Source organism: Ornithorhynchus anatinus, chromosome 3 (genome assembly GCF_004115215.2).
Source record: "Ornithorhynchus anatinus isolate Pmale09 chromosome 3, mOrnAna1.pri.v4, whole genome shotgun sequence".
Taxonomy (NCBI): domain Eukaryota; kingdom Metazoa; phylum Chordata; class Mammalia; order Monotremata; family Ornithorhynchidae; genus Ornithorhynchus; species Ornithorhynchus anatinus.
In genome coordinates, this window is record NC_041730.1 from 126238416 (window position 1) to 126264462 (window position 26047).

General features: G+C 45.9%; 1 protein-coding gene across 5 annotated transcripts in view; it reads right to left on the reverse strand.

Annotated features, from left to right (window-relative positions):
- MARCHF8 (membrane associated ring-CH-type finger 8) overlaps positions 1 to 26047 on the reverse strand; it is a 205957-nt gene that overhangs the window by 21021 nt on the left and 158889 nt on the right. For 4 of the 5 annotated variants that reach the window (XM_029060270.2, XM_029060264.2, XM_029060268.1 and 1 more), the window contains 4 exons: positions 11625 to 11704; positions 10523 to 11341; positions 6764 to 6944; positions 1885 to 2032 (listed from right to left, as the gene is read on the reverse strand). In XM_029060270.2, the coding sequence (XP_028916103.1) occupies positions 1885 to 2032; positions 6764 to 6944; positions 10523 to 11341; positions 11625 to 11704 (1228 nt within the window). The remainder of the gene's footprint in view (positions 1 to 1884; positions 2033 to 6763; positions 6945 to 10522; positions 11342 to 11624; positions 11705 to 26047) is intronic. The other variant, XM_029060271.2, reaches the window with a different exon arrangement.

The following is a 26047-nucleotide window of genomic DNA, read 5'->3' on the forward strand; positions in this document are numbered from 1 at the left end:
GAAGAGTCTTCCTGTCATCTGAAGTTACCAATTCAGCTTCATTCTAGACTCTCTGTTTAGACCCTGCTGCTTTCCCTGGCATAGGGCAAACCCAAAACCTTAATTTATGCTGTATGCTTAGACTTGTGGGCAGGGAACGTTGTCTACCAACTCTGTTATACTGTACTTTCCCAAGTGCTTAGGACAGTGCTCTGTACAGGGTAAGCACTCAATACATATCATTGCCTGAGTGACCGAAAACATACCGTTCAGATTGTAACACTGAGCCAGTACTTCCATTTAGGCTTCCAGAAGAGAGGCAGGGAGACCTAGTGGAAAAACATGAGCCTGGAAGTCAGAAAACCTGGCTTCTAGGCCCAGTCTTTTCCCTGAACTACTGTGTGACCTCTCTGGGCTTCAGTTTCCTCATCGTCCCCTATCTATAACTTATTTTAATGTCTATCTACCCAACTACATTGTAAGCTTCTTGAGGGCAGGGATCATATCTACCAACTCTCCTCTATTCTCTCAAGCATTTAGTACAGAGTTCTGCACAGAGTAGGTGCTCAGTCAATACCACTGGACTGACATTGATCAATCATATTTATTGAGCACCTAATGTGTGCAGAGCCCTGTACTAAGCACTTGGGAAAATACAATATAACAGAGGAGGGAAATGTGCAATGCCCACAATGAGATTACAGTCTAGAAGGGGAGACAGACATCAATACAAGTCTCAGAGCACATAAGTGCTTACATTAATGTTTGTCTCTTATTACTATAAGTCACACAGCTCTTATGTACATATCTTTAAATTGTATATATAAATTATTTTTTATATTAATGTCTGTTTCCCACTCTAGACTGTAAGCATGTTTTAGGCAGGGAATGTGTCTGCTAATTCTGTTGTACTGTACTCTCCCAAGTGCTTAGTGCAGTGCTCTGCACATAGCCTCAATAAATACCATATATTGATTGATAAATAAAGATGTGTACATTTTAGTCTTGTGGGGCTGAGGGAGGGGTGAATAAATGATGCCACTGGCTTCAAATGATGGAATAAGGCTAATCCTCCAAGAAGCCTTCCCGACTGAGCCCTCGTCTTCTCTTCTCCCACTCCCTCTGCACCGCTCTTACTTGCTCTTTCATACAATCTCCTTCCTATCCCCACAGCACAAACGTATATATCTTATATATCTGTTATTTATCTATTTATTTATGTAAATGTCTGTCTCCCCGTTTAGACTGTGAGCTCACTGTGGGCAAGGAATGTGTCTTTTATTGTTATATTGCACTCTCCCAAGCGCTTAGTACAGGGCTTTGCATGCAGTAAGTGCTCAACAAATTCGATTGAAATCCAGGTGCAAGGGCGGTGCAAAAGGGAGTGGGACTGATAGATTGATTGATCTGCAAAATGGGAATTTATTCATTCATTCAATTGCATTTATTGAGCGCTTACTGTGTGCAGAGCACTGTTCTAAGCGCTTGGGAGAGTACACTATAACAATAAACAGACACATTCCCTGCTCGACTGTGAACCCTGTATGAAACAGGGACTGTATCTGATCTGACCATCTTATATCTTCACCAGGACAAAGCACAGTAAGCCCTCACTAAAAACTCCGCTTAACTAACCGCACTGCAGGACTGAGGACTAACCCACTGTCCGCAAGGTTGCTCTCAGAGTAGATTTCATGAGTCCGAGAACTTGACGCTAAAGTACTCCAAGATCACAGCTGAAGAGTGCATTGCAGGGGGAGGATGCTCTTGAACAGTCTACTGCTGCAGGGAAATGGAATCTGAACAAAGTTGACATCTTAAAAACACAGTATATCTTCTCTAAGCCATTAACTTTATCTTGAAGTTTACAGCCTAAACAGAACACAAATCATCACGTGAACATACCAGTAGTTTGTCCCTGCTTAATCTCCTCAGCAGTCCGGTCTATGAGGACATATAAGGACCATACCACACAGGTGATAGCAATGATATGGAATGTTACAGAGCACATGATCTTTCTCCGCTCACTGGCTGTCATCTGCAATTTCTCCCACTGGCAAGAAATAACAGAAACAGTATGACATTAGGGTTTCTTCTTAGTATTGGATGCAAATCATTTGGGGCACTCATTGGCAGATCATTTTGTTTCCCTTTCTTGGACAAACTACATACACCTAGCAGCAAATGGCAGGCCCGAGGCAGGCATTTCTGGGCGGGAGAGCAGGCTTGATGAGATGGGATTGTGATGAGGATACATACCGCCGTACAAATTCAATAAATACTTCCCTGACCAGCAAAGCAGTGCTCCAGGAAACTGAACTTAAATGGACAACTAGATCATGCTTTCTGACTGGTGTTTCAGAAATCTGAGGCTTATATTTCACAAAGTCCCTCATTTTGCGCCACGATTCCTCAATGGATGGGCCAATCTCCATGAAGGTGATGCTTGAAAAGTGCTGCTGTTCATTCCCTGCTATTTATAAAGTTTAAATGTGGGGCTGCTAATAATTCCTTTGAATGAGCCTGTCACTTTATTATTTTCCAATCCAATCTTCCTTTAGGGGCTCAATTTTTTTTATGGTACTTGTTGAGCGCTTTGTGCCAAACACTGTACAAAGCACTGTAGTAGATACTTGTTAATCAGGTTGGACGCAGTCCCTATACCACATGGGGCTCACATTCCAAGTAGGAGGAAGAACAGGTATTTAACCTCCATTTGACAGATGAGGAAACTGAGGCCCAGAGAAGTTAAGTGACTTGCCCAGGTCAAACAGCAGACCAGGATTAGACTCCTACTTCCAGGTCTGTGCTCTTTCATTAGGACAAGCTGTTTCTCAGTTCTCAATTTCCTTTTTTTTTCCCTGAGACTCGATTGTCCGGATTCTTGTTCACTTACTGACTTGTAAACTTTGGGGAAAAGGAAAACGGTATCAACACTCTACCCAACGTTTCACCCTCCTCTCTCTCCCTCAGTTTCTGCTATCCCTTACATGACAAGGGCTGGGAGGAGTTGAGTCAGGGGCCCAACGTCATTGGCACAGAAGTTGGGGTTCTGTAATACTCCCTCTATTTTGTTGAGGGACACGGTTTTCTTAGAATGCCTGCCTGCCTGCCTTTCCTTTCCACCACTTTCTTGATTCGGGGGTCTTTTACTACATCCGTTACATTTCCTCCTTGGTTCTCTCACCTAAGCAATAGACCCACCTTACCCTCTGGCCTCATACTATCGGTATCAAAGGGAGGAAGGGGTCAGAGAAGCCAAGAGGCTGAAGATGGAGCAATGGATGAGCCCTACAGGGCTTTCCTAGCACATGGTACTTGTGAATTTATCATCTCTCTATTACTTTGCTTCTAACTTTATCCTGTAAGAAGATACACTGCAATCGGGTCTTTAAAGAAGTCAGAGTGTACAGTCAGTAAGCCAAATCTTACTTGACTTGGGATATTTACCGCTCATTTTGAAAAGATGTTTCAGCTTTGTCCTTTTGCCTTCATCTCAGGGCAATATGAGACAGTGTACTGGTCATTACAGTTACAGGGTAACTTGGTCATATATGATCCTCAGTGTGCAAGAGATTTATGTTACCATAAATGTATATATCTAACATATCTAAGAACATAGCTATTAATTAGACACTTATTTCTAAAATAGGTACATGTTTTGGATTAATTGTTATACTTTTTTAAATTAATGTTTGTCTCCCTCTAGACTGTAAGCTGATTTGTGGCCAGGGAACATGTCTACCAACTCTGTTATAGTGTACTCTCACAAGCGCTTAGTACAGTGCTCTGCAAATAGTAAGTGCTCAAAAAATACCACCGATAATAAACGTTGTTACATTGTAAATACCTTGAGGGATAGGGATCGTGTCTATTTATTCTATGGTACTCCTCCAAGAGCTTAGTTCAGTGCTCTGCACACCGGAAGCACTAGATAAATAGCATTGATTGACAGAAGAGAGTAGTAAAGCCAAGTAAACTTTAGGTGGGAAGATTTTTGTACTGTTCTTATTAACTATCTTCAGAGTTAACATAAAACTTGCATATTATTTGAAAATTATTTTTCAAGTAATGAACTGTTTCCCTCTCTAGTTTAGATTCACCTCTTGACATTTCTTCTGAGGTGAAGGAGAAAAAACTCTCTGTCGGCTTCCTCGGGGATGCCGCAATCGCTTAGTAACAGGATGGTAGTCTCTTTCCTGAGGTTGGGCAGGGAAAGTGTCTACCAACTCCAGTGTATTGTACTCACCCAAGTGCTTACTACAGTGCTCTGCACACAGTAAGAGCTCAATAAATACCACTGATTCAATGAGTGGATGCCTTTCAAGGCAGATAGGTTGAGGAGGGCAGGTAAGGAAGAACCAGGGAGGTTTTTTTCTGAGGTTATAAACATCAAAGAAGTTAAATGCCGTGAGGAACTGACTAGAACTGCAGCATGTGTGACCTATAGTCTCACAGGGGATGTTCTAACCCAGTTTCAGTGCAGCTAAAAGCTGACAGCAACAGAGGTCAGTTTTTACAGGCTTGCTGTCTGGCATGGATAGCTGGTGGGTCACACCTTCAGGCATGGCTAGGCCAGTGCTCCCAGGGTGACTGGAACTTTTTGTTTTGGCTTCCTGCCTAACTGTGATCAAAGATGAGGAAGGCTGGATGACTATGCAGCACCTCGGGGCTGGGGTGGGGGGAGGCAGGGAAGAACAACCTGTCCCCATGGCAACAAATGAGCGGCCGACAGATGTTGTTTTTTTTTGGAATTTCATTTCAATAAAAACAGAAGGTAGGATGAAGCACCCAGGTCATGAGACCTGCCTATGGAAAAAATGAAGTAATGGCCAATTTCTACCCTCTCCCCCAGTTTTCCCAATACGCTTTCTTCCCCCTTAGGGTCGTCATCTTTATACTTTAAAACTGCTATATATGTTTTGTTCTTTCCTGCGACATGGTATTTTTACAAATGTCACACCATCATGTTCGCTAGGATCGGAGAGCGGGAGTTTGCACTAAAATTGTATTTTATCGCTTATTTTTCCTTCTTTCTTCTTACCATTGTTCTTTAGAAGTACATCAGACTGGATTGCTGATATGGGATGCCCTGAGAAGCAGCGTGGTTTAGTGGATAGACCACAGGCTTGGAAGGCCCTGGGTTCTAAACCCAGCTCCGCCACACGTCTTCTGTGTGACCTTGGGCAAGTCATTTCACTTCTCTGAGCCTCTGTTCCCTCATCTGTAAAATGGGAATTAAGATTGTGAGCCTCATGTGGGATAGGGACCGTGTCCAACCTGATGGCTCAGTGGAAAGAGCCTGGGCTTGGGAGTCAGAGGTCATGGGTTTGAATCCCGGCTCTGACCCTTGTCAGCTGTGTGACTGTGGGCAAGTCACTTCATGTCTCTGTGCCTCAGTTACCTCACCTGTAAAATGGGGATTAACTGTGAGCCTCATGTGGGACAACCTGATTACTCTGTATCTACCCCAGCGCTTAAAACAGTGCTCTGCACCTAGTAAGCACTTAACAAATACCAACATTATCACTATCTACTTCAGCGCTTACAATAGTGCTTGGCATATAGTAAGACCTTAACAAGTGCCATAATAATTATGACAGGGGCTGTTTGCTGCTGACTTGTTAGTATAGGAAAATGGTAAGAGACCCAAGAGTCACGGCCAGCTCAGTAAGGTAAGGTACTTATCTAAGGTCCGAGAAGGCCGAGTAGAAGCGTCACCAAGTCGGTGTCCGAGGAGCATCTCTGGGGACGCCCAGAATAAAGGAGGGAAAAGGCCAGCATAGGAAGGACACGATGACTCATTACAAGGCAGAGTTAGTGCTAACTGTAACCGTGTTGGGAAGCGATCCCTTTGGCGGGTGCTTAATCAGGGCACTGGGTAGAAAGGAACATTAATGAGAGGATTTCACTGCGGCCTCGTGGAGAGAGAACGGGATTGGGAGTCAGAGGACCTGGGCTCTAGTTTCAGCTCTGCCACTTGCCTTCAGTGTGAACTCGATCAAGCATTGTATCTTCTCTGTGCCTCAGTTTCCTCACCTGAGAAATGGGGATTAAATACCTTTCTTTTCTCCTTAGACTGTGAGCCCCGCACACGACAGGGACTGGGCCTGACCAAAAGCAGCATGATGTAGCAGATAGAGCACGGGCCTGGGAGTCAGAAGGTCAAGGGTCTAATCTCTGCTCGGCTGCTTGTCTGCTGGGTGGCCTTGGGCAAGTCACTTCACTTCTCTGTGCCTGACTTACCTCATCTGCAAAATGGGGATCGAGACTGTGAGCCCCATGTGGGGCAGGGACTGTGTCCAACCCGATTTGTTTGCATCCACCCCAGCACTTAGTACAGTGCCTGGCACACAGTAAGTGCTTAACAAATACCATTATTAATGGATGCCATTATTGTAGCTACCTAAACGCTTATCCCAGTGTTTAGCACATAATAAGCTCTTTAACACCACAATTATTATTAAAAGAAGAAATTTCTAAACAAACCAATAATTAACTTTCTTAAGCTGTTCACCGTTTGGGGTTTTAAAGGTGTGAAATAGAATCAATGAAATTTCACGTTTGCTTCCTGTCGGCGATCACGCTGAGTAGCTGAGCAAAACAGATAGTGGGTCTAAGCTAACCCACACTCAGGTGCAATGCCAAACTCTCCCTGGGGTACAAAAACTTGCTTCTTTGAAAAGATGAATACCAAAGCTATCCCTTCTCAGTGCTCACTGGCTTCAGGAAATCCCTTTGCCCTCTAGGAATGAAAGACTTTGAGGAATGTCCTCACACCTACTTTTCTTAAAGGCTTTAATTTGGTCTCCATTATGAATTCATATTTGCAGAGTTCACAGCATCGGGTGTCTGAGCTCTTGATCCACTGCTGCAGGCAGCCTTGGTGCACAAAATGAAGACTTCCTGTGCAGTGACAGGGCGTAATCAGAGGACTCTCGTCATCTCCTTCACAGTGACATATCCTATATCAAAGCAGATCCATTTAATACAAGATGAGTGAACCGATGGACAATGGGAAATCGGAGAAGAAAAAGCTATGCGGCCTGTTAGATTTGATACTATATAAGATGAATCCCAACAGAACTCTTCCCCCCGCATTGCTCCCCGCCCCCCACCCCCAAAAAAGTTGATCTTGGTCAAAACAAACTCTTCTGACACTACTGCTATATACATTCATAGGCACCAAGGGGCAAAAATATAAACTACAAATCTTCTTTCTAGTTTAAAACACCAGCATGAAAGGTCTATAAGACATCTGGCAATAGATAGGGAATGAATGGATTAAGAAACTGCAGTGACATTTTTAACAGGACAGTAGTACTTCACTGAGAAGCATTTAAAGCCACATGGAGAGCATTTTCCAGATGACATACCTAGCAAATAAAGTGACTTCAAAATGAAACCATCACTCCGCCAACTTGAAAAAGTGGATATGAGGGTCTCAGGGTCCCAAAACCAATGTATCTTGACTTATCTTAGCACAGAAAAAGTCCCATCAACTAATAATAATAATAATAATGATGGCATTTGTTAAGTGTTCACTATATGCGAAGCACCATTCTAAGCACTGGGGGGGATACAAGTGATCAGGTTGTCCCACGTGGGGTTCACAGTCTTCATCCCCATTTTACAGATGAGGTCACTGAGGCACAGAGAAGTTAACACAGAGCTGACAAGTGGCAGAGCTGGGATTAGAACCCATGACCTCTGATCCCAAGCCCGGCCTCTTTCCACTGAGCCACGCTATTCTTTAGCCCCTAAGTCAATGGGTAACTGAGGGTCAATGGCTGACTGGAGGCTAGAAGTAGAAGACTGAGTGATATTTGGCTTCCGTTTCTCAATCAGTGATGGCAAAGGGATTTAGACTGCAAGTAGACAAGATCAGGGTTCACTGCTGGCGCCGCTCCAGAAGGCTGTGGACCTCATCGAGAAGCAGCATGGCCTAGTAGATAGAGCACAGGCCTGGGAGTCTTAAAGACCTGCGTCCTAATCCCGGCTCTGCCACTTGTCTGCTGTGTGACACTGGTCACTTCACTTCTCTGTACTTTAGTGACCTCATCTGTAAAATGGGGATTAAGTCTCTAAGCCCCATAAGGGGCAGGGCCTGTCTCCAACCTGATTTGCTTCTATCCACCCCAGCGCTTAGTAGAGTGTCTGGCACACAGTAAGCACTTAACAAATAGCACAATTATTATTATTATTATTATCTGGACTGGTCCAGGTCATCTTGGTTCCCCAGGGGTGACAGAGATGGTTCCAGACTCCCCCAAAGGGACCAGGTTGAAGTTCCCAGAAGGAAATTAAGGAGACCAAGAAGGAAATCTGGCACCATGAATCACGATCCTGACTGTTCACGGGATGAGAGGGTGCAAAAATCCCTTCCTGGGTTCTAGCTCCTATAAAAGGGAAGACAACCACCGAGCCTCAGGACTGCCCTGATAGCCAAGACAACTGTGCCACAAAAAGCACCAGTAGAAGTGTCTACAGTTCCAGACCACCACAGCTGGCCTAGAAAATTGAGGTCTGGGGGGGGGTGGGGTCTCTTAGGGTCCCCTGATTGAGAGCATCTCTTACTCCATTGCCACTCACAGTCAACCCTACATTCTCTCAAGGGAATCCTTGAACTCATCTAGCCTTGACCAGAACCTAAGGATTAGAGGTATACATTCATAACTTATTCATATTAGTGTCCGTCTCTCCCTCTAAACTGTGATCCTGTTGTAGGCAGGGAATGTGTCTGCCAACTCTGTTGTGTTGTACCCTCTCACGTGCTCAGTACAGTATGCTGCATACCGTAAGTGCTCAATAGATGCGACTGACTGACTGAACTACACTGGGTCAGAAAACATCAGGGAAGAACCAGCCAACGACTCTCCTACTACAACCCAGCCCGCACAACTTCGTCCTCTAATGCTAACCTTCTCACTGTACCTTGACCTCGTCTATCTTGTCGCCGACCTCTCGCCCACGTCTTGCCTCGGGCCTGGAACGCCCTCCCGCCCTCTTTGTATCCGACAGACGATGACTCTCTCCGCTTTCAAAACCTTACTGAAGGCACATCTCCTCAGAGAGGCTTTCCCTGACTAAGTCTTCCTTTCCTCTTCTCCCACTCCCTTCTGCGTCGCTCTGACTTGCTCTCTTATTCATCCCCCACCCCCAGCCCCACATCGCTTGTGTCCATATCTGTAATTTATTTCTTTATATTGTCTGTCTCTGCCTCTAGACTGTAAGCTTGTCCTGGGCAGGGACTGTATCTGCTCATTATTCAATTGTATTTCTTGAGCGCTTACTGTGTGCAAAGCACTATACTAAGCGATTGGGAGAGTACGATATAACAGGAGATATATTCTCTGCCCACAGCAGCTCACGGCCTAGAATTTATTATATTGTAACCTCCCAAGTGCTTAGAACAGTGCTCTGCACACAGCAAGCGCTCAATAAATACAACTTACTGACTGATTGACTGACTTCTTTGTCCCAGTGGCCTCCCTAGCTCCTGTAAGTGGTTCAGGGCCAGTTTCTTTTCTGTGACACTCAGTAAGAGGTGGACTTGTTCTTCAAGCTTTTAACTCTACCTCCGTCAAGCAACGTGACTGACCTCAAGGAAAGTGGACAGTTTAATAGGCTTCTTTAGGCCAGAGGGAAATGTTCTAGCAATGAAGTGAAATGGATCTCACTTTGGCACTGTGGCCTCCTATCCCTCTGATTCTGGATCCCGGGCATAGTTGAAGGTAGAGAAAGGTGACGAGTGATAAAACCAAAACTGGGACATGGGTAGCAATGGAGAAGGTCTGGTCAATGTTGGGGGGTGGAGGGGGTGGAGACAAGATCTAAAGAAGGCAGGAGAAAAGAAAGAGCACTTTGGAAGGTAAAGACAGTTGGCAGATGTGGGTCGTGGCGAAGAATAAAGGGCACTGGCAAGCAACATACAACTGAGAAAAAAGGAAATCATGGAAAATGTTTGCTTAACAAACTTCATGGACTAAAGACAGAAGAGGACATGAATAAAAATAAAAATAAAAACCCAACCTAGGCTCGAAAATTAAAAGAGTTAAGAAATTACACCATAAGCAGCAGCTCTGGTGGCCCATCATTTCTTTCAGTAAAGTACACTGCACTCTAAGAGCGTCAATTTGGTCTTTAATATGTGTAGCCTTTTTTTTTTTTTTTTTTTTGCTTTAGCATCAGAAGGCACTTCAGGGGCTCAAACTTGGACCAGAAAAAAGGAACCTGAGGTTTCAAAATGAAAACTGAATCCATATCTTCCTTTACTTTTTGAGAAACCTGTTACCCTCCAAATGACTTGAGACTTTCATCCCTAAGCTCCACATATTAAAGCCAGGAGAGGCTCCAGAGGAGAACGGGCAGAAGAGTGGGGAAGGAGTCTGTTTATTGTTATACTGTCCTCTCCCAAGCGCTTCGTACAGTCCTTCGCACAGTAAACGCTCAATAGATATGAATGGAGCAGGAAAGCCCACTGATGGCTCCCTAAAGGAGGTGTCGGGGGAAGGTGGGGAGGGGTGTTTTTCAGACAACCAACCTGCAAGCATCCCCAGACACGGACAGAGGGGAGACCGGGGGGACCTTTTCAGAAAGGGGAGAAGGGCAATCCAGGTCGCTATCCTTCTCAACTGAGCAGAGGGGCGCCCGCAGCTCCTTGGGCTGCAGCTTTGAGGTGGCGGCGTCCTCGAAGACGTCGTCGTCATTGTCGCCCGGCTCTTCCCAACGGAAGCCCGGGCTTCCGGCCTGCTCGCCGCAGGGCTTGGCCTTCCTGTGGGGAGCCGGCCCGTTCTCCAGTTCGTGGAACCGGTGTAGGCTGCTGGAGCTGGGGCTGCGGGAAAAGGCCAACAGGTAGCGGAGCAGTCGCTTGCTCTTGGGCGCCGAGTCGGGGTGGACTTTCTCCTCGAGCAGCGGCAGGTGGACGCCTCCCCGCTGCTCTCTTGCTCCGGAGGCGCTTGGGGGGAGGACGGAAAGAGTCACCATGGGGAGGTTCGGAAGGTGGTCCGGCGGGGGCGGCTTCGGGGGATCGCCGGCGCCTCCGTCTCGGCCGTGAGGCGGGTTCATCCTCAGGTCCCGCTCTGGCGGGGGCCCTAATTTGCCTTCGGAACAGGCCCTCTCTCCGGGATCCAAATGGCCGGCCAGGACCCGGGCCCTCTCGTCCACATCGTTGAGAGATCTGGAGAACTTGAGGAGTCTGCCGGCTCTGGGATTCCTGGGTTTAGAGACCCTTAAAGAGTCCTGACGGAAAACCGTCACTGTGACCCCTTGGGTCAGAGAACTCTGGTAGTGAGGAGATTTCAAGACAACAGCAGACTGCACGGGACTGTGATGACAACACTCAGAAAACACTGCACTGGAACTGCATGCAGAACAGTGGAATAAAAGCACAGAAAGTAAAAACGATTAAAAAAGAGAACGGACATATCCAAGTGGAGAAATGAGAGTGCGGTAACATGGCGAGCAACAGTATGAGCCGACAGGGGGTGGAATCAGTCAGCGATATCGGTGGCGGTCGAGGGAGCGCTGATCGAGAAACGGAAAAATCAGGCATCAAAGCACAAGGACGTTTACTTTTCCGGAAACGCGTCCGCCAGGTCGGCCTTTCTATTTGCCTCATTGTAGGCGGTGAACCACAGCTTTACCTGCAGATGTCCTGATTGGATGGTGTCACCGACGTCCGAGGGAAGCTGTGAGGAGCGGACGGCGACGTCGGGCTTCCAGCCTGCAACAGCGGAGCTCGGGTTAGTTCTAAATCCTGACACTGTACGAGGGTATTCATTCAATCATTCATTCAATCATATTTATTGAGCGCTTACTGTGTGCAGAGCACTGTATTAAGCGCTTGGAAAGTACAATTCGGCAGCAGATAGAGACAATGCCTGCCCAACAACGGACTCACAGTCTAAACGGGGAAGACAGACAACAAAACAAAACAATAAGACATCAATAACATCGAAAACAGATAAACAGAATTATGGACATATACACAATCCAGTCAATCATATTTAATCGTATTTATTGAGCGCTGTGTGCAGAGCACTCTACTAAGCGCTTGAGGGAATGGCATGAAGTGTCCACGTTTTAGGGAACACGGTCTGGGGCACGGGGCTCGAGAGACTGGAAAGACTACAGCGCCGGGGGAGGAGCGACGAAGTGACGGTAAAGAAAAAGTGAGGCTGAGAGGCTCGGGGGGGCGGGGGGGACGACACAGCTATCAGTGAACCAATCGTTCAGTGATATAGACTGTAAGCCCGTCAAACGGCAGGGACTGTCTCTATCTGTTGCCGACTTGTTCATTCCAAGTGCTTAGTACAGTGCTCTGCACATAGTAAGCGCTCAATAAATACTATTGAATGAATGAATGAATGAATTTAGTGAGTGCTTACTGTGTGAGGATCTCTGTGCTAAGTGCTTGAGAGACTACAACAGAGTTGGTAGACAGCTTCCCTATCTACAACGAGCTTAGAGTAGAGAGGAAAAAAGAAAGGAAGAGGCAGAGGGGACAAGGTAAGGGAGGCAGGGGACAAAAGCAAGGAGGATGGAAGGAAACAGGGTGGGGAAAGGGAGAGTGCGTCTCCTCTTCGTCATGGGTGGTGAAAGCTCTAACTACTGCAGTTCCTCTCTCTCCTCACTCTTACTCCTCCAGCTCAAAGTTTCAAGTCTGTCATATAATACTAACAGGGTATTTTTATGGTATTTGTTAAGCACTTACTATGTTTCGTATGCTATTCTAAACACCAGGGTAGGTAAAAAAATTAATTAGGTTAGACACATCATTCATTCAATTGTACTTATTGAGCGCTCACTGTTTGTAGGGCACTATAGTAAACACTTGGAAAGTACAATACAGCAAAATAGAGACAATCCCTGCCCACAATGGGTATACAGTGCGGGGAGACATCGCATTGGGCTCACAGTCGAAGCAGGAGGGAGAACAGGTATCCCCATTTTACAGTTAAGGAAACTGAAGCCCAGAGATGTGAAGTGACTGGCCCAGGGACACACAGCAGACAAATGGCAAAGCTGGGATTAGAACCCGGGTCCTGCGGATCCCCCGGCCGGTGCTCTCTCCACTATTCATTCATTCATTCAATAGTATTTATTGAGCTCTTACTATGTGCAGAGCACTGTACTAAGCGCTTGGGATGAACAAGTCGGCAACAGATAGAGACAGTCCCTGCCGTTTGACGGGCTTACAGTCTAATCGGGGGAGACGGACAGACAAGAACAATGGCACTAAACAGCGTCAAGGGGAAGAACATCTCGTAAAAACAATGGCAACTAAATAGAATCAAGGCGATGTACAATTCATTAACAAAATAAATAGGGTAACGAAAATATATACAGTTGAGCGGACGAGTACAGTGCTGTGGGGATGGGAAGGGAGAGGTGGAGGAGCAGAGGGAAAAGGGGAAAATGAGGCTTTAGCTGCGGAGAGGTAAAGGGGGGATGGCAGAGGGAGTAGAGGGGGAAGAGGAGCTCAGTCTGGGAACGCCTCTTGGAGGAGGTGATTTTTAACTAGGCCACGCTGCTCCACCACGGAGTAGAGTCAAGGCAGAGCAGAGGGATCGGGAGGGAGGGATTGGTTGGGACGGACACCTGGATCGCCTCAGCTTGGTCTAGTGGCCCTCCCAACCTCTCTCGGCCCTCTCTGCCAGTCTCTTTGGAAGGGAGCAGAGTTGTACATTCCAACTGCTTAGTACAGTGCTCTGCACACAGTAAGCACTCAATAAATTCTGTTGAATGAATGAATGAATGGTGAAAGAAGGATACTAGTCAGTCGTCGTGGGCAGGAAATGTGTCTGTGGTGGGACTGGACTCTCCCACCTCTTAGGACAGTGTTTTGCCCACAGTAAGCATTCAATAACAGTGCTCTGCACATAGTAAGCGCTCAATAAATACGACTGAATGAATTGTATTTATTGAGGGCTTACTGTGTGCAGAGCACTATACTAAGCACTTGGGACAGTACAATAGAAGAGACAAACTCCCTGCCCACAACGAGTTTACAGTCTAGAGGGGGAGACAGGCATTAATATAAATAAATAAACTACTGGTACGTACGTAAGTGCTGTGGGGCTGGGAGGGGGGAATGAACAAAGGGAGCGACGAAGAAGGGAGCTGAAGAAAGGGAAAAGGGGCTTAGTCGGACACGTACTAGAAAGGCAAGCTCTTAGAAAGGAGGGAGGCACTGGAGATCAGAGATGGAGGGGTGGGGTGGAGGTGACTGAGGAGAAGGGGAAGCTAAGTAAAGAGGATGCTGGGCTGAAGGAAGGACGAATGGGGGCCAGACAGACAGACCAGAGAGAGGAGCAGGAGGGTCACGGTAACAGAAGAAGCTGCACGGCATGAAGCATCATGGCCTAGTGGATAGAGCTCAGGCCTGGGAGTCAAAGGTTCTAATCCCGGCTCCGCCACTTGTCGCCCGTGTCACCTCGGGCAAGTCACTTAACCTCTCTGAGCCTCAGTTCCCTCACCTGTAAAATGGGGATTAAGACTGTGAACCCTATGTGGGACAGGGACTGTGTCCAACCCGATTTTCTTCTATCTATCCCGGCGCTTAGAACAGTGCCTGGCACATAGTAAGCACTTAACAAATACCATAATTATTATTACTATTATTAGCAAAAGGGAAAAAGGTAAGGGGAAGTCAGCTGACAGAGAGCCAGGAAGCCAACTGTCAGGAATTTTTGCTTATTCACAACTAGCAGAATATCAGTTTTACCCATAGTTGGGTGGACACACAGATGAATAGTCAATCAATCAATTAAATGATTGAGATTCAGCCTGGCCTAATGGAAAGCACCTGGGCCTGAGAGTCTAGGGGCTTAGACAGAGCTAATCTCTGCTCTTTCCCTTGTCCGCTTTGTGACTTCTCTGAGCCTCGATTTCCTCCTCTGTAAAATGGGAATTTACTACTTGTTCTCTGCCCCCCTTAGCTATGAACCCATGTGGGAAAGGGACCGTGCATGACTGATTATCTGGTATCGACATCAGCACTTAGTTCAGTGTGTGGCACACAGTAAGCACTTAACACATACCACTATTATTGAGTGTGGCTAAGTGGAAAGAGCCTGGGCTTCGGAGTCAGAGGTCATGAGTCCGACTTCCGGCTCTGCCACTTGTCAGCTGTGTGACTGTGGGCAAGTCACTTCACTTCTCTGTGCCTCAGTTACTTCATCTGTAAAATGGGGATTAACTGTGAGCCTCACGTGGGACAACCTGATTACCCTGTATCTACCCCAGCGCTTAGAACAGTGCTCTGCACATAGTAAGCACTTAACAAATACCAACATTATTATTATCATCACCATCAATCAATACTGAGCACCTTCTGAGGGCAGAGCATAGTACTAAGTATTTGGGACAATCTAACAGAATTAGTAGGGCTGATGGCATCCCTAAAGGAGTCTATAACAAGAATAATAATAATGAATAATTATGGTATTTGTTAAGCGCTTACTAGGTGCCAGGCACTGAACTAAGTGCTGGGGCGGAGACAAGCAAATCGGGTTGGGCGCAGTCCCTATCCCACATGGGGTTTACAGTCTCGATTGCCATTTTACGGACGAGGTAACTGAGGCACAGAGAAGTGAAGTGACTAGCCCAACGTCACACAGCAGGCATATAGTGGAGCCAGGATTAGAACCCATGACCTTCTGACTCCAAGGCCTGTGCTCTATCCGCCACGCCATGCTGCTTATAATCTAGCAGGGGTGACAGCCACTAAAAGGAATTACAGATAGGTAACTCACAGACACACTCTCACATCCCCAGAGATGCATGTGTGTACACACACACACACACACACCCCCCCCGCACACACACAAACACAGATTAGGAGACTTCAGCAGGTATGAGATTCACTCATTCATTCAATCGTATTTATTGAGAGCTTACTGTGTGCAGAGCACTGAACTAAACCCTTGGGAGAGTACACTACAACAATAAACAGACATTCCCTGCCCACAACGAGTTTACAGTTTAGAGGTAAGATGGTTACCCTATGTCTACCCCAGCGCTTAGAACAGTGCTCTGCACATAGTAAGCGCTTAACAAATACCAACATTATTATTATTATATCCTGTGTCTACCCCAGCACTTAGAACAGTGCTTGGCACTTAACAAATACCATTATGATACCATTATGATTATCATCATCATTATTATTATGTTGATACTGTAAACTCTTTGTGGGAGACTGTGTCTACCAAACTGTAAGCCCGTCAAAGGGCAGGGACTGTCTCTATCTGTTACCGATTTGTACATTCCAAGCGCTTAGTACAGTGCTCTGCACATAGTAAGCGCTCAATAAATATTACTGAATGAATGGTTGATCACATGGGTGGAAGTGGCAGGAGGAAGAGAGTATGGGGAAACGAGGGTAGAAGTACGTGGGTGAAGGGTGTGGGCAGGGAATACATCTTGTCCTGCCTTACGCTCTCGAGTCGTCTCCGAACCATGGAGATGCCACAGACACATCTCTCCTAGAATTCCCCACCTTCACCCGCAATCGTTCCGGTAGTGTATCCAGAGAGTTTTCTTGGTCAAAATATGGAAGTGGTCTACCCACTGCCTCCTTCCATGCAGTAAATTTCACTACCAATCTGTTTATACTGTACTCTCCCAAGCTCTTAGTACAATGCTGGGCACAGAGTACAGCATCAAAAAATAGCACTGATCGATTGACTGATTGATTGAGAACGAACACTCCAATTTGGATGAAGAAGCAGCAAGGAGGTGTTTGCCACAAGGAAGAAGGCCAGGGGGAAGGAAGGGACAAGGAGAGGATATATGGGCTTTTGGCATAATAATAATAATGATGGTATTTGTTAAGCAGTGTGGCTCAGTGGAAAGAGCCTGGGCTTGGGAGTCAGCGGTCACGGGTCCGAATCCCGGCTCTGTCACTTGTCTGCTGTGTGACTGTGGACAAGTCACTTCACTTCTCTGTGCCTCAGTTACCTCATATGTAAAGGGGGGATTGAGACTGTGAGCCTCACATGGGACAACCTGATTCCCCTGTATCTACCCCAGCGCTTAGAACAGTGCTCGGCACATAGTAAGCACTTAACAAATACCAACATTTATTTATTTTATTTAAGTGCTTGGGTGGATCCAAGCAAATTGAGTTGGATACAGTCCCTGTCCCATGTGGGGGCTCACAGTCTCAATTCCATTTTACATGGGAGGTAGCTGAGGCAAAGATTAGAGAAATTCATTCATTCGTATTTATTGAGTGCTTACTATGTGCAGAGCACCCAAGGTCACACAGCAGATAGGTGGCAGAGCCGGGATTAGAACCCATGACCTTCGGTCTCCCAGGCCCGTGCTACGCCGTGCTGTTTCTCTACTATGCCATGCTACTTCTTGGCATAAGGAGATGGAGAGGTAGGGGTTTTCAGTTTTGGGGGAGGATTTGGGGGAATTCTAACTCAGAGGGAAGGAGGCTGGTGACTTTCAGTGGGTGGGAGGAAATGACCTATTCCCTGAGGCTGCCAATCACCTGAGCCATTGGAGTCAGAGACAGGGGGGAGAGATGAGAGAGGGAGAGGGATGAAGAAGGACAGAGAGGGAGGGAAGCAGAGAGGGAACAAGGAGGAGGGGAGAGAGAGGGAGATGGGGCAAGAGCGAAGAGAGGTAGGAAGAGCATTAGGCAGGGTGCTCTATACGCAGCACGCACTCAATAAATACCATGAATCGAGTGAACGGGCCTTCCTCCAATGAGTAGCAAAGTGAAGACACCAAAGAGAACTCAACTTCGGGCACAGATGCTTAATCAATTAATAAACATAAATTTCAAGCACACTTGTCTGGAATTATAGGGTTTTCTAAAATATTCATTCATTCATTCAATAGTATTTATTGAGCGCTTACTATGTGCAGAGCACTGTACTAAGCGCTTGGAATGAACAAGTCGGCAACAGATAGAGACAGTCCCTGCCCTTTGACGGGCTTACAGTCTAATCGGGGGAGACGGACAGACAAGAACAATGGCAATAGAGTCAAGGGGAAGAACATCTCATAAAAACAATGGCAAATAAATAGAATCAGGGTGATGTACATCTCATTAAACAAAATAAATAGGGTGATGAAGATATATACAGTGCTGAGGGGGTGGGACGGGAGAGGGGGAGGAGGAGAGGGAAAGGGGGGAGAAGAGGGTTTAGCTGCGGAGAGGTGAAGGGTGGGGTAGAGGGAGCAGAGGGAAAAAGGGGGAGCACAGTCTGGGCTCCCTCTTAAACTTTGTGGAAAATGTCTCTGATAGAAAATATGTCCCATCGTCATTCAAGGAATGTCACAAAACGAGCAAGTGTTTCGTTCGTGAAGGAAGCAATGCTAAAAATGTGAACTGCTTCACACTTCGGGTTTTGCTTAGTCTGGGGTAGGGTTCTACTGTGACTTCACTGTTCTGGTATCGTCTAAAAATAAAAGCCGGTTCTTTGTGCTTTTTCTTATTCCACGCCTTTGTGCTCTTTCTCCTTTATAATGCCGACTTAGCTCTGCAGCGCAAACCCATCCGGCTTACGTCACTCTGTGCGTATGCGAGCGTTTCGCCAGGGTTCTGCCTGACGACAACATTTTTTGCCATTTCATTCCAGAGATCGGGTTTCCATTTAACATCTGTCTCCTTGAGAGCCTCTCACTGGGGCTTGGAAGTGGAAAGGGGAAACGAAAGGAGGCCGTGAAAGGACAAGAGAAAGCAAGGGGTTCATCTCCCCCTCTAGACTGGAAGCTTGCGGGCAGGAGATGTGTCTATTGACTGTTGTACTCTCCCAAGAGCTTAGTACAGTGCTCTATACATAGTAAGCGCTCAATAAATACGATTGACTGGGTAGAGGATAAGCTCCTGCAGGGCACGGATGGCAGTTTTCACTTCTACCGCACTCACTTTATCCCTTAGCACTGTCCTCTGGACCTAGCCGAGCAGCGTGGCTCAGTGGAAAGAGTCCAGACTTGGGACTCAGAGGTCGTGGGTTCTAATCCCGGCTCCGCCACTTGTCAGCTGTGTGACTTTGGGCAAGTCACTTCACTTCTCTGGGCCTCAGTGACCTCATCTGTAAAATGGGGATTAAGACTGTGAGCCCCATGTGATACAACCTGATGACCTTGTATCTACTCCAGTGCTTAGAACAGTGCTTGGCACTTAGCAAGCTCTTAACAAATACCATCATTATTATTGGAGAAGCAGCGTGGTTTTGTGGAAAGAGCATAGACTTGGGAGTTAGAGGCCGTGGGTTCTAATCCTGATTCCGCCACTTGACAGCTTTGTGACTTTGGGCAAGTCACTTCCCTTCTCTGGGCCTCAGTTACCTCATCTGTAAAATGGAAATTAAGACCATGAGCCCCAGTGGGACAACCTTATTACCTTGTATCTACACCACCGCTTAGAACACTGATTGGCACATAGTAAGTGCTTAACAAATACCATCATTACTATAGGATATCCTCAGTAATTACTGCGGAAGGATTGACATGTGGCCCCGTGGCATCTCCTGTTCTGCAGGTACAATACCTGTGGCATTTGTTTAAGCACTTACTAGGTGCTAAGGACTGTTCTAAGTGCTGGGGTTGACACAAGAAAATCAGGTTGGACATAGTCCCTGTCCCACTTACAGCTTCACAGTCCTAATCCCTATTTTATAAATGAGGCAACTGAGGCACAGAGAAATTAAGTGACCTGCCCAAGATCACAAAATCAGGCAAGTGGCAGAGCCAGAATTAGAACTCAGGTCCTCTAATTCCCAGGCCTGTAATCTTTCCACTCAGGCCAGGCTGCTTCTTTACTTACTCATAAGGGGAGACTCCTTGTGATCATTTTCTCTCCTTGAGCTGATGAATCCAATTTTTCAAAATCTTATTGCCATATTTATTTATATTTTGGTATTATTTCTATTTTGAAGTCCTCGTGACTGCTACAAGAATCTTCCAATTGTACTCTCAATAATTTCTCTACCACTGCAGTGAATGTTACCACAAAGCAAACTTTCTTGCTTCTCATTGTGGCTCTAGCCACCTGCAAAATGCACAACTTAACTGAGAGATGGAGGTGCAAAAATATACTTGTGGGCAACAGAGGAAACTATCTGATCACGCTACTGAACGGGTGAATTATCACTAAAAATATTCAATTATCACTAAAAATATTCAGTTTCAAAACTGATGGGCAAGTGTGTATAACTTTTAGGTTGACAGAAGAGAATTTTTCAGAAAAGACCAGTTGATCTAAACCAAGTTAAGATGCTGCTGACTGGGACTTTACTACCACGAGGTTTATACTGAAAGTAAACCTTTTAATGGAAAGAAAGGTTGAAAAAGCTTTCATGATATTTAAAGTGTGGCTTTCAATGGGATGGAGAAGCTGTCAGTTGTCAAAGCGTCACCGGGAGACCTTTTAGGGCAGCTCTGGAAAGGCAATTATTATAACGTTTTTATTAATGGAGTCCCCAATGAAGCAAGGTCCCTTGACCCTATCATCTAGGGATTGTTCAATCATGTCTCTCCCTCTACAGTGTTTTCCCTGCACTCTTGGGGAAATGATGAGAATAGAATGGTGGAGTCAGGCACAGGAAACACAACCCAAAACTCTGAAATCTGTCCTGTCTTCCCCTAATTTGAGCTTCATACAAATCCATGTCTGGGATTCTTTGAGGTGCAGGACCAGGCCTCGAGTGTGTGTATAGGTCTGATGCAGCATGGCCTAGTCAGAGGTCGTGGGTTCCCATCCCGGCTCTGCCACTTGTCTGCTGCGTGACCCTGGGCAGGTCACTCAACTGCTCTGTGCCTCAGTTACCACAACTGTAAAATGGGGATCGAGAGCATGCGTGTCACGTGGGACAGGGAATGTGTCCAACCAGATTACCTGTATCTATCCCAGCACCCAGAACAGTGCTTGGCACATTGTAAGCATTTAACAAATACCATAATTATTATTATTATTATTGAATGCCCAGCAGAGTGGAGAATGCATGGAGAGGCTCATCTGGATTACTGTAATAATAGGGACATTTTTCATTAACTTTCCCAGCCTGTTCAGAGCTTTGAACATAAAGCTTTAATTGAAAAAATAAATCAAGGTAGAGAGAAGGCTTTTTGAGAAACCAAAAAAAACACATACTGTACTCTCCCAAGTGCTTAGAAAAGGGCTCGGCACATGGTAAGCACTCGATAAATATCAGTGATTGCTTGATTAATTAGTTGCCACACTGGACCCAAACGCAGCTCATGAAGGCGGTCACAGACTGAGGTTAGACTGTGAGCTCGTTGTGGGCAGGAATGTGCCTGTTGTTATACTGTACTCTCCCAAGCGCTTAGTACAGTGCTTCACACACAATAAGCGCTCAATATATATGAATGAATGTTAGCAATGGAGATTGGACAGGTGTTATCGAATACCACAAAACTGCACAGAGCCCCACTGGTGGCAAATACAAATGGGTTTTTTGCCTGGTCACACTATGAAAGTGACTCTTAATTATAGAAGAAATCAGTCAATCTTATCTATTGAGCCATGTGTGCAGAGCACTGAACTAAGCACTTTGGAGAGCATGATATAACAGAGTCAGTAAACACGTTCGCTGCACACAAGGAGGTTACTATCTAGAGGGAAGGAAGTGTAGGTAGGGAATGAAGCATTTTTTTTTGGCTTAGCAGTGTACTCTACTACTTGCAGGTCCAGATAAACCGCCATGGTTTTCCACACCATAAAACCTTCCTAAGTAGCCCTCGTTAACCTAAGCGAGTTGTTTTCACTTTTACAGGTACTATCTTAACTGACCAATTCCCCTTACTTTCAGTCTCCCTTCACAAAAACAAGTAGTAGTTATTAAGTATTTACTGTGAGCAGAGTGCCATGCTAAACTCTGAAGCAGCGTGGCGCAGTGGAAAGAGCACGGGCTTTGGAGTCAGGGCTCATGAGTACGAATCCCGGCTCTGCCACTTGTCAGCTGTGTGACTGTGGGCAAGTCACTTAACTTCTCTGTGCCTCAGTTCCCTCATCTGTAAAATGGGGATTAAGTGTGAGCCCCACGTGGGACAACCTGATTCCCCTGTGTTTACCCCAGCGCTTAGAACAGTGCTCGGCACATAGTAAGCGCTTAACAAATACCAACATTATTATTTAAACTAGGGGAAGGAAGCCACAGGTGGGAATCAGACACGATTCCAGGGGCTCACAATCTGAAAATACAGAGTTGAGGGGAGAGGGACTGGTAATGCACTCATAAGGAGAGATGAAACCAAAACACATTATCGAACCTTAGTTTCACCAACTCTGGCCACTTCCAGTGGGGGTCTTTGCTGTTCTTTCTTGGTCCTTTCACAGGCCCCTCCTCTACCTCCCTCCTGTTAACTTTGTGGATTCCTCAAGGCTCAGTTCTGGACTTGTTTCTTCTCCATCTCTGCCCACTCCCTCAGAAGACTCATTCACTCCCTCAACTTCAACTCCCACACTCTACCATTGCGATTTATTTAAATAAATGTCTCTCCCTGTAGAACGCAAGCTCCTCTTGGGCAGGGATCATGTCTACCAACTCTAATAATAATTAGGGTATTTAAGCACTTACTATGTGCCAGGCCCTGTACTAAGCGCCGGGATGGATACAAACAAATCGGGTTGGACACAGTCTCTGTCCCAATTAGGGCTCCTAGTCTTAATCTCCATTTTTCAGATGAGGTAACTGAGGCACAGAGAAGTGAAGCAACTTGCCCAAGGCCCCACAGCAGACAAGGAGAGAGGATTAGAACCCATGACCTTCTGACTCCCAGGCCTGTGTTCTATCCACCAAGCCATGTTGCTTCCCTACTATGTCATGCCGTACTGCATTAAGCACTCGAGAAGCAGCGTGGCTCAGTGGAAAGAGCCCGGGCTTGGGAGTCAGAGGTCATGGGTTCTATTTCTGGCTCCGCCACTTGTCAGCTGTGTGACTTTGGGCAAGTCACTTAACATCCCTGTGCCTCAGTTACCTCATCTGTAAAATGGGGATTAAGACTGTGAGCCTCACATGGGACAACCTCATTACCTTGTATCTCACCCAGGGCTCAGAACAGTGCTTGGCACATACTAAGTTTAGAACAGTGCTTGGCACATAAGTGCTTAACAATTACTATCATCATTAATATTATTATTATTACAGGGCTTGCACACAGTAAACACTCAATAAATACCACTGATTGATTAATTAATTAAATAAGACAACATAAAGACAAAAACATTAGGGCCACATAGCGCATCAAGGAACATATTTGTTCAATGCAGGCCTTACTCACCAATCAGTCTGTCTCCTCCTCCCACCCTGAACTCAATTTTCAACAGGGAGGGCCTTCTCCCTAAGCCATTACTTAATGAAACAGTTGAAAATAGACATCAAAGGCCAATCTTGGCTGATTGATTTATGGCTGGAGTCAGATGGAGTCATCTGCTGTCGCTGGCCCTAAGGGCGCTATGGAACCCAATTCCCTTAATTAAAAATCAGATTAATGGCAGCAATCCTCCTGCCCCAGAGGACTCACTTATTGCCCTGGGAAATCCATGACCAAGTGATTTCTGGTAAAGGGAAGAGCCCCTGATTGAAGAGAGAAACAGTGTGGCCTAGTGGATAGAGTACAGGCTGGGGAGTCAGTTACCTCATCTATGAAATGGGGATTAAGACTGTGAACCCGATGTGGGACAGGGACTAGGCCCAACCCAATGCTTAGTACAGTGCCTGGCATACATTCAAGGTCTTACTGAAAGCATATCTCCTCCAAGAGTCCTTCCCTGACTAAGCCTTCCTTTCCTATTTTCCCACTTCCTTCTATGTCACCCTGACTTGCTCCCTTTATTCATCCCCACTCCCAGCCCCAAAGTATTTATGTAGACACCTGTGATTTATTTATACTAATGTCTGTCCCCACCCCAATCCCTGCCCCGCAGATGGTAAGCTCGTTTTGGGCAGAGAATGGGTCTTTATTGTTATACTGTACTCTTCCAAGGGCTTAATATAGTGTTATGCACCTAATAATAATAATGTTGGTATTTGTTAAGCACTTACTACGTGCCAAGCACTCTTCTAAGCACTGGGGGAGATACAAGGTAATCAGGTTGTCTCAGGTAGGGCTCACAATCTTCATCTCCATTTCACAGATGAGGTAACTGAGGCACAGAGAACTTAAGTGACTTGCCCAGGGTCATACAGCTGACAAGTGGCGGTGCCAGGATTAGAACCCATGGCCTCTGACTCCCAAGCTCGTGCTCTTTCCACTAAGTCACGCTGCTTTTAAGCCCATGGTATGCACTCCATAAATATAAATGAATGGATAAATAAAAACGGCTTAACAAATACCACAATTAGAGGGGATGGCAAAGAAAAGCAGCAGAGCAGCAAAGCCCCCGGCCCAGAACCGAGACTTGGCCTCTATGCCTACCTATCTTAGGCCCTTGTCTGCCTTACCTACCGCAGAACAAATGGCAGCACAAAAGCACTTAGAACAGTGCTTGGCCCATAGTAAGTGCTTAATAGGTACCATAATTATTATGTCTAAATAAATAAATCATAATAAGTATGGTACTTGTTAAGTGCTTACTATGGGCCAAGCACTGTTCTAAGCGCTGAGGTAGATATTTATTCAATCGTATTTATTGAGTGCTTACTCTTTGCAGAATACTAAGCACTTGGAAAGTACAATTTGGCAATTGATAGATAATCCCTACCCAGCAAAGGGCTCACAGTCTAGAGGCAGGAAGACAGGCAAGAAAACAAAACAGTAGGCATTAGTAGCCATCAAAATAAATGAATAGAATTAGAGATAAATACACATATAGATAGATGGATAGATACACATTCATCAGGTTGGACACAGTCCCTGTCCCTCACTGGGCCCACACTCTCAATTCCCATTTTACAGATGAGGTAACTGAAGGCCAGAGAAGTGAAGTGACTAGCCCAAGGTCACACAGCAGACAAGTAGTGGAGCTGGGATTAGAATCCATGGCCTCCTGACTCCCAGGCCCATGCTCTATTTCATGCTAGCTCTGCTCGTCTCCCCTTCCTTGTGGCCTAAAGGCCGGCTCCCTTCATCCCGCTCCCCTCTGTCCAAAGTAGCAGACCGCGGCACTGTGTTCCAAGCGCTGGGATGGGTCAGTGGCAAGAGCTCAGGTTTGGGAGTCAGAGGTCATGGGTTTGAATCCCCATCTGCCACTTGTCAGCTGTGTGACTGTGGGCAAGTCACTTAACTTCTCTGGGCCTCAGTTACGTCATCTGTAAAATGGGCATTAAGACTGTGAGCTTCAGGTGGGACATCCTGATCAATTTGTATCCTCCCCAGAGCTTAGAATAGTGCTTTGCACATAGTAAACGCTTAACAAATGCCATTATTATTATTATTCATCCACATTTTACAGATGAAATCACTGAGGCACAGAGCAGTTAAGTGACTTGCCCAAGGTCACACAGCTGACACGTGGCAAAGCCAGGATTAGAACCCATGACCTCTGACTCCCAAGCTTGGGCTCCTTCCACTGAGCCACGCTGTTTCTCATTCAACTGAATTAAAAAATTAAGTACTCTGAAATATTACTTAAAAAACAGTTGAGTACATGCCCAAGGTACTACCTAGAATGGGAAAATCTAAGTTTGGAATGCACGTTGGGGTTTTTTTCGCCCAAAAACAAACGACAGAAAAGAGTTGGATGGAGTGTAAAGATGCAAGCTTTGTTTAAAGTGAGTGGCAAATGTTTCGCCAGCTTTTGCCGCCCCCTCTTCATCTCCCTAAAGGTTATGGCTCTCCTCCTCCAGGGATCAGACACACAGTTCACTGACTATTCTCGAGGTCTGGTCCGCAGTCGGTTCAATGCAACTCTCTAACAATGAACTACGATAAAAGGACATTTTTTACAGTGATGCTAAATGAAAGACCACTAGGGCCTGAATGTCACCATTTGTAGTCTGATTCTGATTCAGTCTGAGTGACTTTGCTAATTAATACTAACGAAGCCCTGGGGAAACAATAGCAGCATTATAAAATATATACTTATATATAAATAAATATTCTCTTGCTGCAATCCTATCAGACAGCTTCTGGTCAGTGC